The 12,073-nt window shown below is 33.3% G+C and overlaps 1 protein-coding gene across 6 annotated transcripts in view; it reads right to left on the bottom strand.

Annotated features, from left to right (window-relative positions):
- The window catches only part of diaph2 (diaphanous-related formin 2), a 501,500-nt gene that overhangs the window by 334,344 nt on the left and 155,083 nt on the right, over window positions 1–12,073 (bottom strand). For all 6 annotated transcript variants that reach the window (XM_066715009.1, XM_066715013.1, XM_066715012.1 and 3 more), the window contains 3 exons: window positions 11,549–11,659; window positions 9,793–9,905; window positions 4,315–4,431 (listed from right to left, as the gene is read on the bottom strand). In XM_066715009.1, the coding sequence (XP_066571106.1) occupies window positions 4,315–4,431; window positions 9,793–9,905; window positions 11,549–11,659 (341 nt within the window). The remainder of the gene's footprint in view (window positions 1–4,314; window positions 4,432–9,792; window positions 9,906–11,548; window positions 11,660–12,073) is intronic.

Genomic DNA, 12,073 nt, shown 5'->3' on the forward strand with positions numbered 1-12,073 from the left:
TGACCACCTTAATATAAGCTTCGGTATATTCCGATTGCATGCCCCGCTGTACAGTACAGACTGCTCGGAGGACATAGATTGGTAAAAAATAAAATAAAATAAACACAGGAGGACAAGATCATAAATTATAGCTGGAGGACTAATGCTGTCCCCTAATTAAGTTTGTTGGTTTTCTTCAAAAATGCCGCTTTATTTCATGATGTGGGGAAGAGGGGAGAGGAGAGTGGGGAAGAGAAAGTGGCACTGGTAGGTCTCAACAAGCTGTCTGACTATGTCACATTTGAATTAGACATAAATAAAAAGCATACAAATTGCAAAGCAGCATTTTTGAAATGCAAAATAAATAAATAAATAAATAATAATAATCAAGGAATTAATAGAAGAACCCAGGAAAAAGTCTCAAATGTTGATACACACATTAAACGGATTGTATAATTAAAACCTCTGGGTCACTTACAGAGCAATTTCGCACTACTTAAAGCTTATTTCTTTAACAAGCTAGTGCAACACTGGGAATGGATATCTCCATACATAAGACCACAGCTGGGGGCTGTGTTCATTGCAATAATTTAGTTGTGATTATTTCATACAGATCCACTTCTCCAAAGCTGGTGATGCAAAGCCATTTGATTTATAGCTTTTCCAAATAGCATTTATTTATTTGTTTTCCCCTATGGCTTGTTTTTTAAGATTACATTTAGACCACTTCCTAGGTATATTTGTATTTTCTTTGGTCTTTTGAAATAGTAATGCATATATTTATTAGTGAGCCCACAGGGAAATCAAGAGAAAACCTCAATTAGGACATTTAAACAAATCCCTTGACACACAATTCACTGTGGTCTAATTTTGTCCTCAGACTCAATGTATACTCATGCATTTCAGCTGTACTGTATACACAGCAATGCTGATAACTTTAAATACTGAAATCATTATATCAAGATGGTTAAACATTTTAACAGATTGTAAGACATAGAAGAAAAAAAAATCTGTGAATTTAGTCATTTTTGCTATTAACTATTTTATTTTAGCATTCTCCATAGTGTAGACTGAAGTGAGACTTGCAGATATATATTTTGTTTCCACAGTATAGTCTCAGAAGCAACACAATGGCTTCCAAAGCAGTTCTGTGTAATGATTTGTATGATATTTGCTAATACTGTAAATAACCTAATTTAAAATAGAACTTAATTAATCGCTCAAGTGACTCTTTTCTATTTCCTTAGGACTGTTCCTTCAGTGCTTCACAAGTAATTGGTTCAGAAGCTTTCAGCTTGACATTACATTACATTACAGTGGTTTCTAGGAAATACGTTTCAGATAAAATCCATTTGAAGTGTCAACGTTATGTAAAACTCAACAACAAACATTTTTAAAAGACTGTAAATAATTGTAATTAAATATGAAATGCTACTTTTTTAATGTTTGTATGGTTTTACTTTCATGTTAGGATGCACATTTCAGAATGGACCGAGGTTCTATTAGCAATGCTGTCGAATTCCCTGTAAACAATACCCACACTGTTTACTTTATTGAGGAGTGATATTCATACATTTGCTTCATTATGATAGATAGATAGATAGATAGACAGATAGATAGATAGATATGTGAAAATATCACACTACAGTAAGGAGATGATATTAAACCTTCTTAAACTATACAAAAATAAAAATATATATTTTTTAATATATATATATATAAACAAACAATTTGGGGCAGGGGGGTATTTTTCCTTCCATCTGTGGGTTTGCCTTGCAGAAATGACCAAGCTTTGATTGTTGCACTGAATGGCTTTGTGGCAAAGCTTACAGCTTACGACTGTCACTGATGTATACCAAATTAATACCTCAATAAGCGGTCCTATTTTCAGAACATCCCCACGGCTGTAAGGAGATAACTATAAGGAATCATTTGACCCAAAACTGTCAAGTCCCACCAGAAAGGCATAAACCCGTAAATGTGCATATGTCCGTATGCAATTTATTCAAATATATTGAAACTTTTCTAAAACGTTGATTTAATATCATCACATGATGCTTTACTGAACACAATTGCAGGTAGTAGTACATTAAAGACCAGATCCTGAAATCAATCACAAATTGCTCTGCTGTTGTTTTAATGAAAGGAAAATATGAAATTAAAGTTAATAAAGTTAACATATTTGATGTTTTCATCCTGTTAAAAATACTGCAATGTCACATGAATGTCTGATACACTATTTACAAAATAATAATAAAGTAAAACAGACAATGCTAAAAGTTAATATATCCAATTGTTGATTAAATAGTTCCTGTCAAAAATGTTTCTTTTTTTGGCCACAAAGGAGAAAACAAAGGGTCATTTCAAAAATATGTATTTATTTATTTTTATAACTATTAAAAAATATATAATTGAAACAATCTCTGATTGGTTATATTAGAAATGGCACATCTGGGTGTTTTTTCTAGTTTTTCTTTGATCAGAATTCTACCACCAACACACAAGGACATGCTGGTGTCTCATTTAATTTGACTTGAGCAGATATTGCAAATGCTGTTTTGCTTTCCTCTAGTAACTCTTGCAAATGGATAACTAACTTCCTGTGAGAATGACTTTAGACCGTCCCATTACTGAGGTAACATTTTTGTAAATGCCAATATTATGTAATGTTTTTAAGTTCAAAGCCCTGCTTGAAAAACTTCTCTCAGTTTCCGCACAAGCAAGTTCAGCTGTTTTTGCTTTACTTAAACAATACAGCATGAAACGTTCCCTGAATCTGATCAAAATGACCACTACAATATCCCCAATACAATCTATAATGATACCTAAAAAACAACAGCTAATGATTACCTGATTTACAGAGTTAAATATTGTCTGGACACAGCTTATGCATTGACTTTCCTATGTATTACATGTCAAGTCATTCCAAATATGCAATCAAGTGAATAGTAACATATTGATGTTTGCAGTTAAATAGGAAACATGTCTATGACCCAGATTCAATTAATGATCTCCACCAATTGCAGATTACAAACCCAGTACTTAATGGTAGGTTTTCATTGGGCACTGACAGAATATGTGAATAATTAGTTTCCAGTCAGTGTCATTCTAGCCCCTTCCCTGAATACACGACATAAATAATCCAATAATAGTTTAGCTTATCTGTAGTTTTTAAGGATGTGAATAGATCAATTAAAATAGCTGAAAATACTCCAGAGCCATAGGCATGTGAAGACAGACTCGAGCTGACACAGACAGGGCGATGCAGAGATTACATCTTGCCAGCTGACCAATGTAGAAAGAAAGACCTCTGTCTTAGATCAGGAAACTGTGAAAATGTATTTTTAAAGCATATCTTTAATAACAACATATATTTTTAATGAGCATTTGTAGTAATCTTTTTCAATGTCAGAGAGGCCTCGCATCTCGGGCCGACTCAGACAGGAATGCTGATAAAGAATTTGCTGTACTAGCTGGTTAATGTATTTTCTATTTCTCTGCTTCTCCAACAAGCTGGGGAATACATTATTCATAACTCAGAGGAGCAGAGGAACTTGTCTATAGTAAACTTTTTTCCTTCTTCTTGTAGTCTCACTTTTTTAAATATGTTATATAGACGAAAGGACTGACGCAGCAGCAAATTGATCACTGTCATGGCAGGAGAAGAAATTGCACTATTCTGCCACTTTGGTTTTACACACTGCTCTTGGGTAGAACTGTGTTAGGGCTGGAATAAGGAACATGGCTAGCCTTTGTAATAGTTTTTTTTTTTTTTTTTTTTGTTGGTTGTAAATAATATTTCATGTCAGACCCCAAATTAATTCAGAACTCCAAACGCTGAAGAGATGCTATGCTTCACACCAACCACTGTCCCTACCTGCAAACTGCAGATTGAATTCAGCACTTTCTTCTTCAAACTTCTATGGACTTGCACTACAACATGTCCTAAGGGTACTATTAAACAACCTGTTTATAATATAATTAAATTAGTATAGTGCAGTGTGGCAACTATTTCAAAAGATTTTCTTGGGCTAGTTAAAAAAAATGATTAAAATGTCACTTTCCACCAGCATCTTTAGTGCATGTTAACTACAAAAAAACATTAACACCCAAAATTAATTATTCTTTTCAAATATTAATAACCTGGAACAGAAACATTACTGCAAAACTGAAGAAAAAAGACTGCCAGACAAATTACAAAGGCAGGAACAAACACCAAAGCCCCACCCTCCGTCCGAGGCTGCGCAACCAGTTAATGTGCTGGAACCAAAGATGTGATTCTGCAAATGATAAGGATATAAGACAATCAGAAACTTATTAAAGGGCTGCTCTTACCTGATGTAATAGTCATTCCTGATAAGAAGAAGATGCTGCAGCACTGAGAGGAAATAGTTCTCTGACCCTGTGTCTTTCACCATGTTTGACAGCAAATGGTAGACTTCATTCATATCGGTGCAGAGCAGGTTAAGGAAGAAATTGTGTTTCTTGTGTTTTTCTTTTATCAAACAAACAAACAATGGGGGGGAAAGTAAATTGCATGAAGTACATACATCTCATTTTGTTATCAACTGCTAACATGTACCTGTAATCTCAAATTTGAAAGGCACCATCAAGCAAACATACAAGCCCCCCAAAAAAGACCAGAGCAAATCCCGTTAATCTTGTCAACAAACCACAACGCAAGGTGAATCTATTCTCACTGTTGGCAGTAAATACAAATGCATATGTTCTTAATCTTGTCAACAGAAAATGGTTGCAAACCCTATGACTTGTTCCTGTCAATCAGGTGCTACTGATATTATAGGCAACATATTTAATTGAGGAAGAAAGGAAGAAAGAAAGAAAGAAAATGTAAATAAATAATTATTCCTGACATGATCATGGCAGATATTTAGGATTTGGATATCATTACATTATTGTTTCTTGCACAAAGATGATGTTTGTCGAAGATGATGAATATAAAGTTGACATTGATGAATGAAAATATAAAACAAACTAAATTATTAAAGACTTTTATATCAATGTATGCAGGTACAAGAAATTAATCAATTTTCAGACAAAATTATATTTTCTGAGAAGCTTAAGTTATGCAAAATATTGACACATTGTTGCAGATCTTACTGTCAGTTTTTCTGTTTTTGTTTTTCTCTCCAATATAGTATTTGTCTGATACTGTACATGTATCAGACAAATAGAGGCCTGGCCAATGAAAGGGTCACTAAGATGACACCACACACCCATTTAACTAATGGTAGTCGTCAGCCATCTGAGAGTACGGACAAAGCCTGCATTTAAACCAGCAGCCTCAAGACATTAGGAATCTATGCTGTATTTGTATTTTGTAAGAACTTATTAGATGAATCACACAAGAGCCTCCTCCTCCCAAGTATTTTCTCTTGTTATTTGATCAATTACCACCTTATGAACCTTGACCAAGGAAACAAGATTGAGAGCTTCTCTTCCAAATCCCTTAAAGGCTGCTCTGGGAACTTTGCTCCGTTGACCTTCTGGCACTGTGACATGATTACATTAGGGTTTTGCATTATGTGTTTAATTGTTATTTAGCAATACTTACAATACAGTTTAAACTAACTTTAAGGCTGTGATTTAGTAATCCTTCTGTATTTCAGCTTTTTTTTTACTTCGATCAATTATTCAGACAGGTCCCTTCATGCATAACCAAAAGTTGTAATGATTTTTAACTGCTGTTTTCCCATTAGGGATCTCGTGTCTTAAGAAGAGTAAACACGGAGTGAAAAAAAATTGGTAATAAATAAGGTCCCTCAAGTCTACCTGTCAGACTAAGCCTTTAATGGATCTTGAAATTAATCAAATGAAAACTCCATAGGTTTGAATATTTAAACCCAAAATCATGAAAAATGTATTAGTCAATTGAAAATATTGCTAAAATCCAGTCTTCAGATTTTGCTGTCACTTGTCCTTAAAACAGAAATGATATGTTCTTAAACTCACAAGCCATATTGATTATATGTCAGACAAAACTCCCATGGGGACAAAGGCAATGCTTTTGATGTCTAAAATAGATGTTGTATCAGATAGAAATAACATTCTTTGCTTATTTTAAGCTGTTTTATTTTAACCAATAATGTCCTAAGAGTTGCACTGAAAGTGGAATTGCCAGACAGTTCAATAAATGGTCAGAACTACCATCACAGCAAAATATTTACTAAATAAGCAACAATTGTGTGTGTATGTGTGTGTATATATATATATATATATATATATATATATATATATATATATATATATATATATATATAGTATGTACTACAGTGCTTTTATCCGTACTAACCTTTAAACAATAGACATATTGTATAAAACAAGTGCACTTAAGTAACCTGAAGATTATATGCATAATATACATTCTTATATTGTTATTTCTGTTATAAAAAATAATATCCCAAATAAATCCATCTTAAAAACTGTGCACATAAACAACAAACGTAGAGAAAAAATGTGCTGCTTAAGCAGACTTTGATGAAAAATTGATTGCCATCATAATATTTAGTGTGTGTTTTGACAATCTCTGATGAAAGATTTACAAGGTGACAGCAGGGTGATACATTACTAAAGTTCCATTGCTTTCACGGTTCGCTGGTTTGCATTAATTTTCATTTGTTTCTGGTCATCCTGCAGTAAATAAAGAGACTTAAAGCAGTATCCTTTTTAGTCCAATAACCCCATAAAAAAATATATAATTTCACCTTCTTTCTATAACAGATCAAATAAATAAAAGATCCAAAAGTAATGACTCCGGCTGTCGTGCGGCATCAGCAGCTGTCTACTGTAATTTATTTCTGTATTTAAACCAAGATGGAGGTTTTGACAGAATCACAAAGCCTCGCCTTTAACTCTCACTTACGTTTCCATTTTGATTCTATTTAACTTTGGAGTTTTGTTTCTTTCTCCTTCAGCTTGCTTGTTTTTAACTTAAACTATGCCATGTGGTGTTATCTTCTAAATATTGCAGTTCTGTAACTGTGGATCTGTTTAAGGGAAAGGATGTTATGCCTATAACAATCAGAGAACAAAGGAGCTACTGTAAGCATTTCATATTTTATGAATACTTAATATAAAGGACCGAAGTACTAAAACAGTACAGATTAGGGGGGAAATTACCTTATTGGTCTTGTACTACTAAACTAAATTAGCAAGACTTTTCAAAAGCCCAAGGGGCGGGGTGGTGAGAGAAAGAGCATGTAATCTTCTTGTTATAATGAGAGGGGGATTTTACATTTAGAAAGATACATAAAGAACATAGAAAGACAGATAGATTGCTAGATGGATGGAATGGTAGTTATATTACATGAGAGTCATTAATTCTTTTTAGCAATATTTAAATCTATATTTAGAATATGTGCATTGCATCAAAATTGCGATTTTTGCCTGATATTTCATCATAACCATCCACACACATATATGAGAACCACCCTAATACATTGGATCTAATGAAATAATTAACTCTGATCTGACTCTCTGAGCCTATTATTAGAATTAAATCCTCTTTAATACCTGCATGGACATTTGACTATCTCCCATTAACTTCCATCACCTGCATTATTAAAGGATTTCCTCTGTATCACATTCTGCATGTAAGTCAAAAAAGAAATTGCATTACAACCAGACCAGAGTGTGTTGGATTGATGAATGCAATGACTGCTTTTAACATATTAGCCACTGTAGACATAATTCAATAGAGAACAGTATAGGCATATAAACAAATAAGTTAAGTAATGAATAAAGAAGCAAGCAATAGGAAATATAGTGAACAGTCTTATAAAGTATGTCATTTGCAAGTTAGATCAAACACATCAAATCTACAATCATGACTATAGTATTAACGGAAATAAAAATATAAACAAAAACTGCTATTTTATCTGTTTTATCAAATTCCAATTCTTCAGGATGAAGCGATTCATTCTGAGAAGCTGGAGAAAGTTTGGCATTGTACAAAATAATTAAAAAATATCTGATGTACAGTTCAAACTGAAGATGCTTCTTTAAGTCCTCAAAATGTACTTTAGAACCTTGATCAGTTTCAATTGCTTTTCAGATAAAACCTGACAGGGGTCTGGGTACCCTTGTGCTGGACATGTCTAGGCAAGGGATGAAAATGAAAAGAGGATTGCAATTGAGGCATACAGGCAAAATCCACTCGTCACTCATTCTACTAAGTGATACTAATGAAGAAGAAAAAGAAAAAAAAAATCAGAGCAGAGATGAGTTAGACCCAACAACAGATTCTGGCAGTTTACAACTAAAATTCTCAAGTTCATGGGAATGAATAAACATGAGGAAAGGTAATGAAAGCAGAATAGCATCGTGGCTGGGTACGAGAGGCAGGGGTAAAGTTAGGGTCAATCAATGTCATGGATCCGCACATCCTATTAATATTCATCAACAGGGAAGAGTTGTCTCACAAGAGCCAAGGTCTGGGCAGGGTTGAGAGAATTGTACTCTCAATATGTTAATATTCATGAAGAGGCTCCTCGTAGTCTTTAAAGCAGGCAGACGAGACGGTGCAAAACAAAAGCAGGAAATATGTATTCCTGAGAAGACCATGTGAGGAAAGACAGGGCATTTACAACAGGTACTAATCAATAACAATCCTTCCTGGAAGCACACAGCTACAATGTCATTTGAGAATCTGCTCAAGCAAATCAGAGGCACATCAAGATTTGTTTTTCCAGTGCATCAAGTGTCATTCAGTAAGCTAGCTGATATAACATAGGTCCTCACTTGGTGACACTAGTCTTGCGAGAAATTGGTTAGGCATGTTAAAATATGAACAAGGACACTGCAGGATCTAATACAAATGAGGCATTGATAGAATTTGTTGTTGTTGTTGTTTGTTTTCTCTCCGTAATAGTGTTGGATACTCTTCATATTCAAAGCAGTATTCTATATATATATATATATATATATATATATATGTGTGTGTGTTTATAACACGATTGATATTGGAGTATTATAGGAAGGGAATTAAATACATTGTCAGTATTAATGTAAAATCTTCAAAAAAAATTCCAATAAGGGTAAACTTGTTTGTACAACTAAGTTAAGAAACAGGAACCGCACACACAAAGGTATTCAATAAACTAGACCTGTTGAAGATGGAAAGGTACGAGGGTTGGAGCAAGTCTGATATACTGAAAAAAAATACAGAAAAAAGTAAGTTGCATCGATCTTACTGACCGATACAATTTTGGATAATAAATAAGTTTCAAAATAATAAAAAAGCACCTAAGCTTTCAACACTGGATTATATTAGCATTCAATTTCCAGATGTGGGCTACCAGAGTCTTTCTTAATGAGGGAAAGGTATTGAGTAACAGACCAAGACTTTTTTGTTAACCAGCATTATCTGGTCACAAATATGTCAACAATCACTTCTTAATGTTTTAAATGTAAAAGAAAAATAAAGAAATCCATAAATAAATAAATGTAATAAAATAAATAAATCCATAAAAGTGAATAAATATGTTTTAAAGAAAATACTTCAGTTCTCTTGTTCCGGGGTGATTATAATCTTCTAGATATTTAGCACTTTAATGAGCTGAAGCAATGAAAGTAAGCAGAAAAAGGCAGCTAGAAGAGAAGGTTTTTGTTAGTTGAAAACCTGATGAGAGATGGGAATCTAATCACTCTCTAGGTACACAAATCCCCATTTAATGAGCCTGGGGTCCCAGGTTTAGGTCTGTAACTAGGTGATACCAATATAATACAATCATTATGAGCAATTCTATTACTGGTAAATTAAACAAGGGCTTTGCAATGTTGAACAAAGGATATTCCATTTCAGCTCGGATGTCATCAAGACGGTGGGATAATTCAATTAAATCCTCATCCTTGTTTTCATTGAACACCTTCAACTGGATATCGAGCTCCTCTGTCTCTTTGAGCTCCTAAGGTTTTTGGAAAAAGGTAAAATACATTTAGGTGTCATTATGCCATTATTAAAATAATAAAAAAAAACATTCAACATTTTTATTCATTTCATCATTGTGAAATTAAAGTGCTTTCGTATGTATCTTTAGAAAATCTATACTGGAAGAGACTAGAGATTTCTTTTAAGGGATCATGCATAAATGTATACTAATATACTAAATGTATGTTCTGTTTTTTAATAAGCTACTGTATGTAGTTTACAAGTATTGCCATTATAATTTTCATCAACTTGTTTGTGTTATTCAAAATAGAGCAAGGGGCCTGTGCTTAAAAATTCCATTGAACAGGATTATTTATAGCAAATTGGGATTAAGAGAAAGGGGCTGTGGTGAATATTCAATCAAAAGATGCCTGGTGTGTTGGGGTGGCATTGTTGTATCATTGGACAGTGTATTGTTTAGGTAACGTGTTGGTTATTTTCATATCTTAACAAGAAAATAATTATGATAAATAATTTGTATAACATAAATTAAAAAGTATAATTTACTATAGATTATATACTAAAAAGATGATGGTTCATTCAATCAAATTACATTTCTTTATACCAGATATTTTCCGCACTTTATTTTGGGAGAAATTAATCTCACTAAAATTACTTCCCTTGGTGTGTCAGGAGATTCCAGGAAAGAAAAAAGATTTGAATTTGGATAAAATATGCAAACATCTCTTTAATCAGTGTAAAGAATAATATAATACTTGGACCCTGCTCCACCTCCACGTATGTACAAGTATAAGAATGCAAACGTTACAATTTTAATATTAATCATTTTAAATTAAATATACATTCTGTACAAATCAAAATGTAACCACATTTCTCAAGATATCAATCACTGCTTCGCACTAAAGGCACACCATCTGTCTTATAAAATGTCAGTTAAGAGTCAAATACTGCACCAAATGCAAATGAAAAGAGGATGGTGCAATTCGTGGGGTTTTGAAGCTGAGCAAAGATTAAATTAGTCTTAGTCTCTGCTCTCATATTTTTGCTTAGGTTTTTCATGTATGTATGTATGTATGTATGTATGTATGCATGTATTTAATTATGCTGCCATCTTAGGAAAAAATATTGCAAGTTATTATTCACTATGTGGTATTGAAAGACAAATGAAACCAGAAATTAAAATTAAGTTGATAAAAAAACACTGCAACAAAGTCTAAAGAAAATATATTATATCCAAGTAAAACAACAAAAAGGAATACAAAAACATACATATTATAAGCACAAGAAGAAGACAACTTTTCTTTTATATTCCTATTTTTTTTCATTTATAATGATGCGCGTGTGTATTTCTGTTGTTTGAAGTTATTTTCTGAGAATTGTGATTACTGGTGCATGTCTCATGTTTCAGCTTAATGGTCTACACAGGCCTGAGTTTAAGAATATATACATAAAATGTATTTAGAATCAACTGTAAAACAAAACAGTCTATTAGACTCTTCACAGTGCTGCATACACACCACAGTGTGATTATGTATCATCACTTTGCATACCCTTTATGTAGAACATAAAAACTATAATTTTGTCTGTTTTTTTCCCTTAGGACTTTTGTTTGAACAGCAATACAAATAAATACTGAAAAACTGAGAATCATAAACTTACTGGTAGGATTTTCTTAAGCCCACATCTCAGGAATTCGTTTCGGAGGTGTATCCTGAAGTCCAGGTCATCAGGAGATGTGACCAAGGCATTAATCAACTGCATGCAAGCCACCTGGGAATTGACCACAGATTTGGGAAAATAATTAATAGCAACAAATACAAATATTTACTTTTTGCTGCTTTTGGTCTCATTGCATTAGGTTCAATATTTCCTCAACCCAACACTTGTCTTAATAACCCTAGTATACATAATTACCTACTTGTTTGCATTGTATGTAGTTTATGCATCACTTTTCACATTTGGAATCCAGGTTTTACATCCATATGTTAAACAAAATAATGACATACACATACACACTAGAAGACTTGAAATGTATAGTAAATTGAGTCTCACAGCCTCCTATCTCCAAGCAGGCCCAAACCTGTTTGACTAAAACATGCATTACAGAAGTGGATCACAGACAAGTTGATGGTACAACCAAACATAGCCTACTGGCTACACAGAAAAAGGGAGAAAATATGTCTG

Source organism: Amia ocellicauda, chromosome 10 (genome assembly GCF_036373705.1).
Source record: "Amia ocellicauda isolate fAmiCal2 chromosome 10, fAmiCal2.hap1, whole genome shotgun sequence".
NCBI classification, from domain to species: domain Eukaryota; kingdom Metazoa; phylum Chordata; class Actinopteri; order Amiiformes; family Amiidae; genus Amia; species Amia ocellicauda.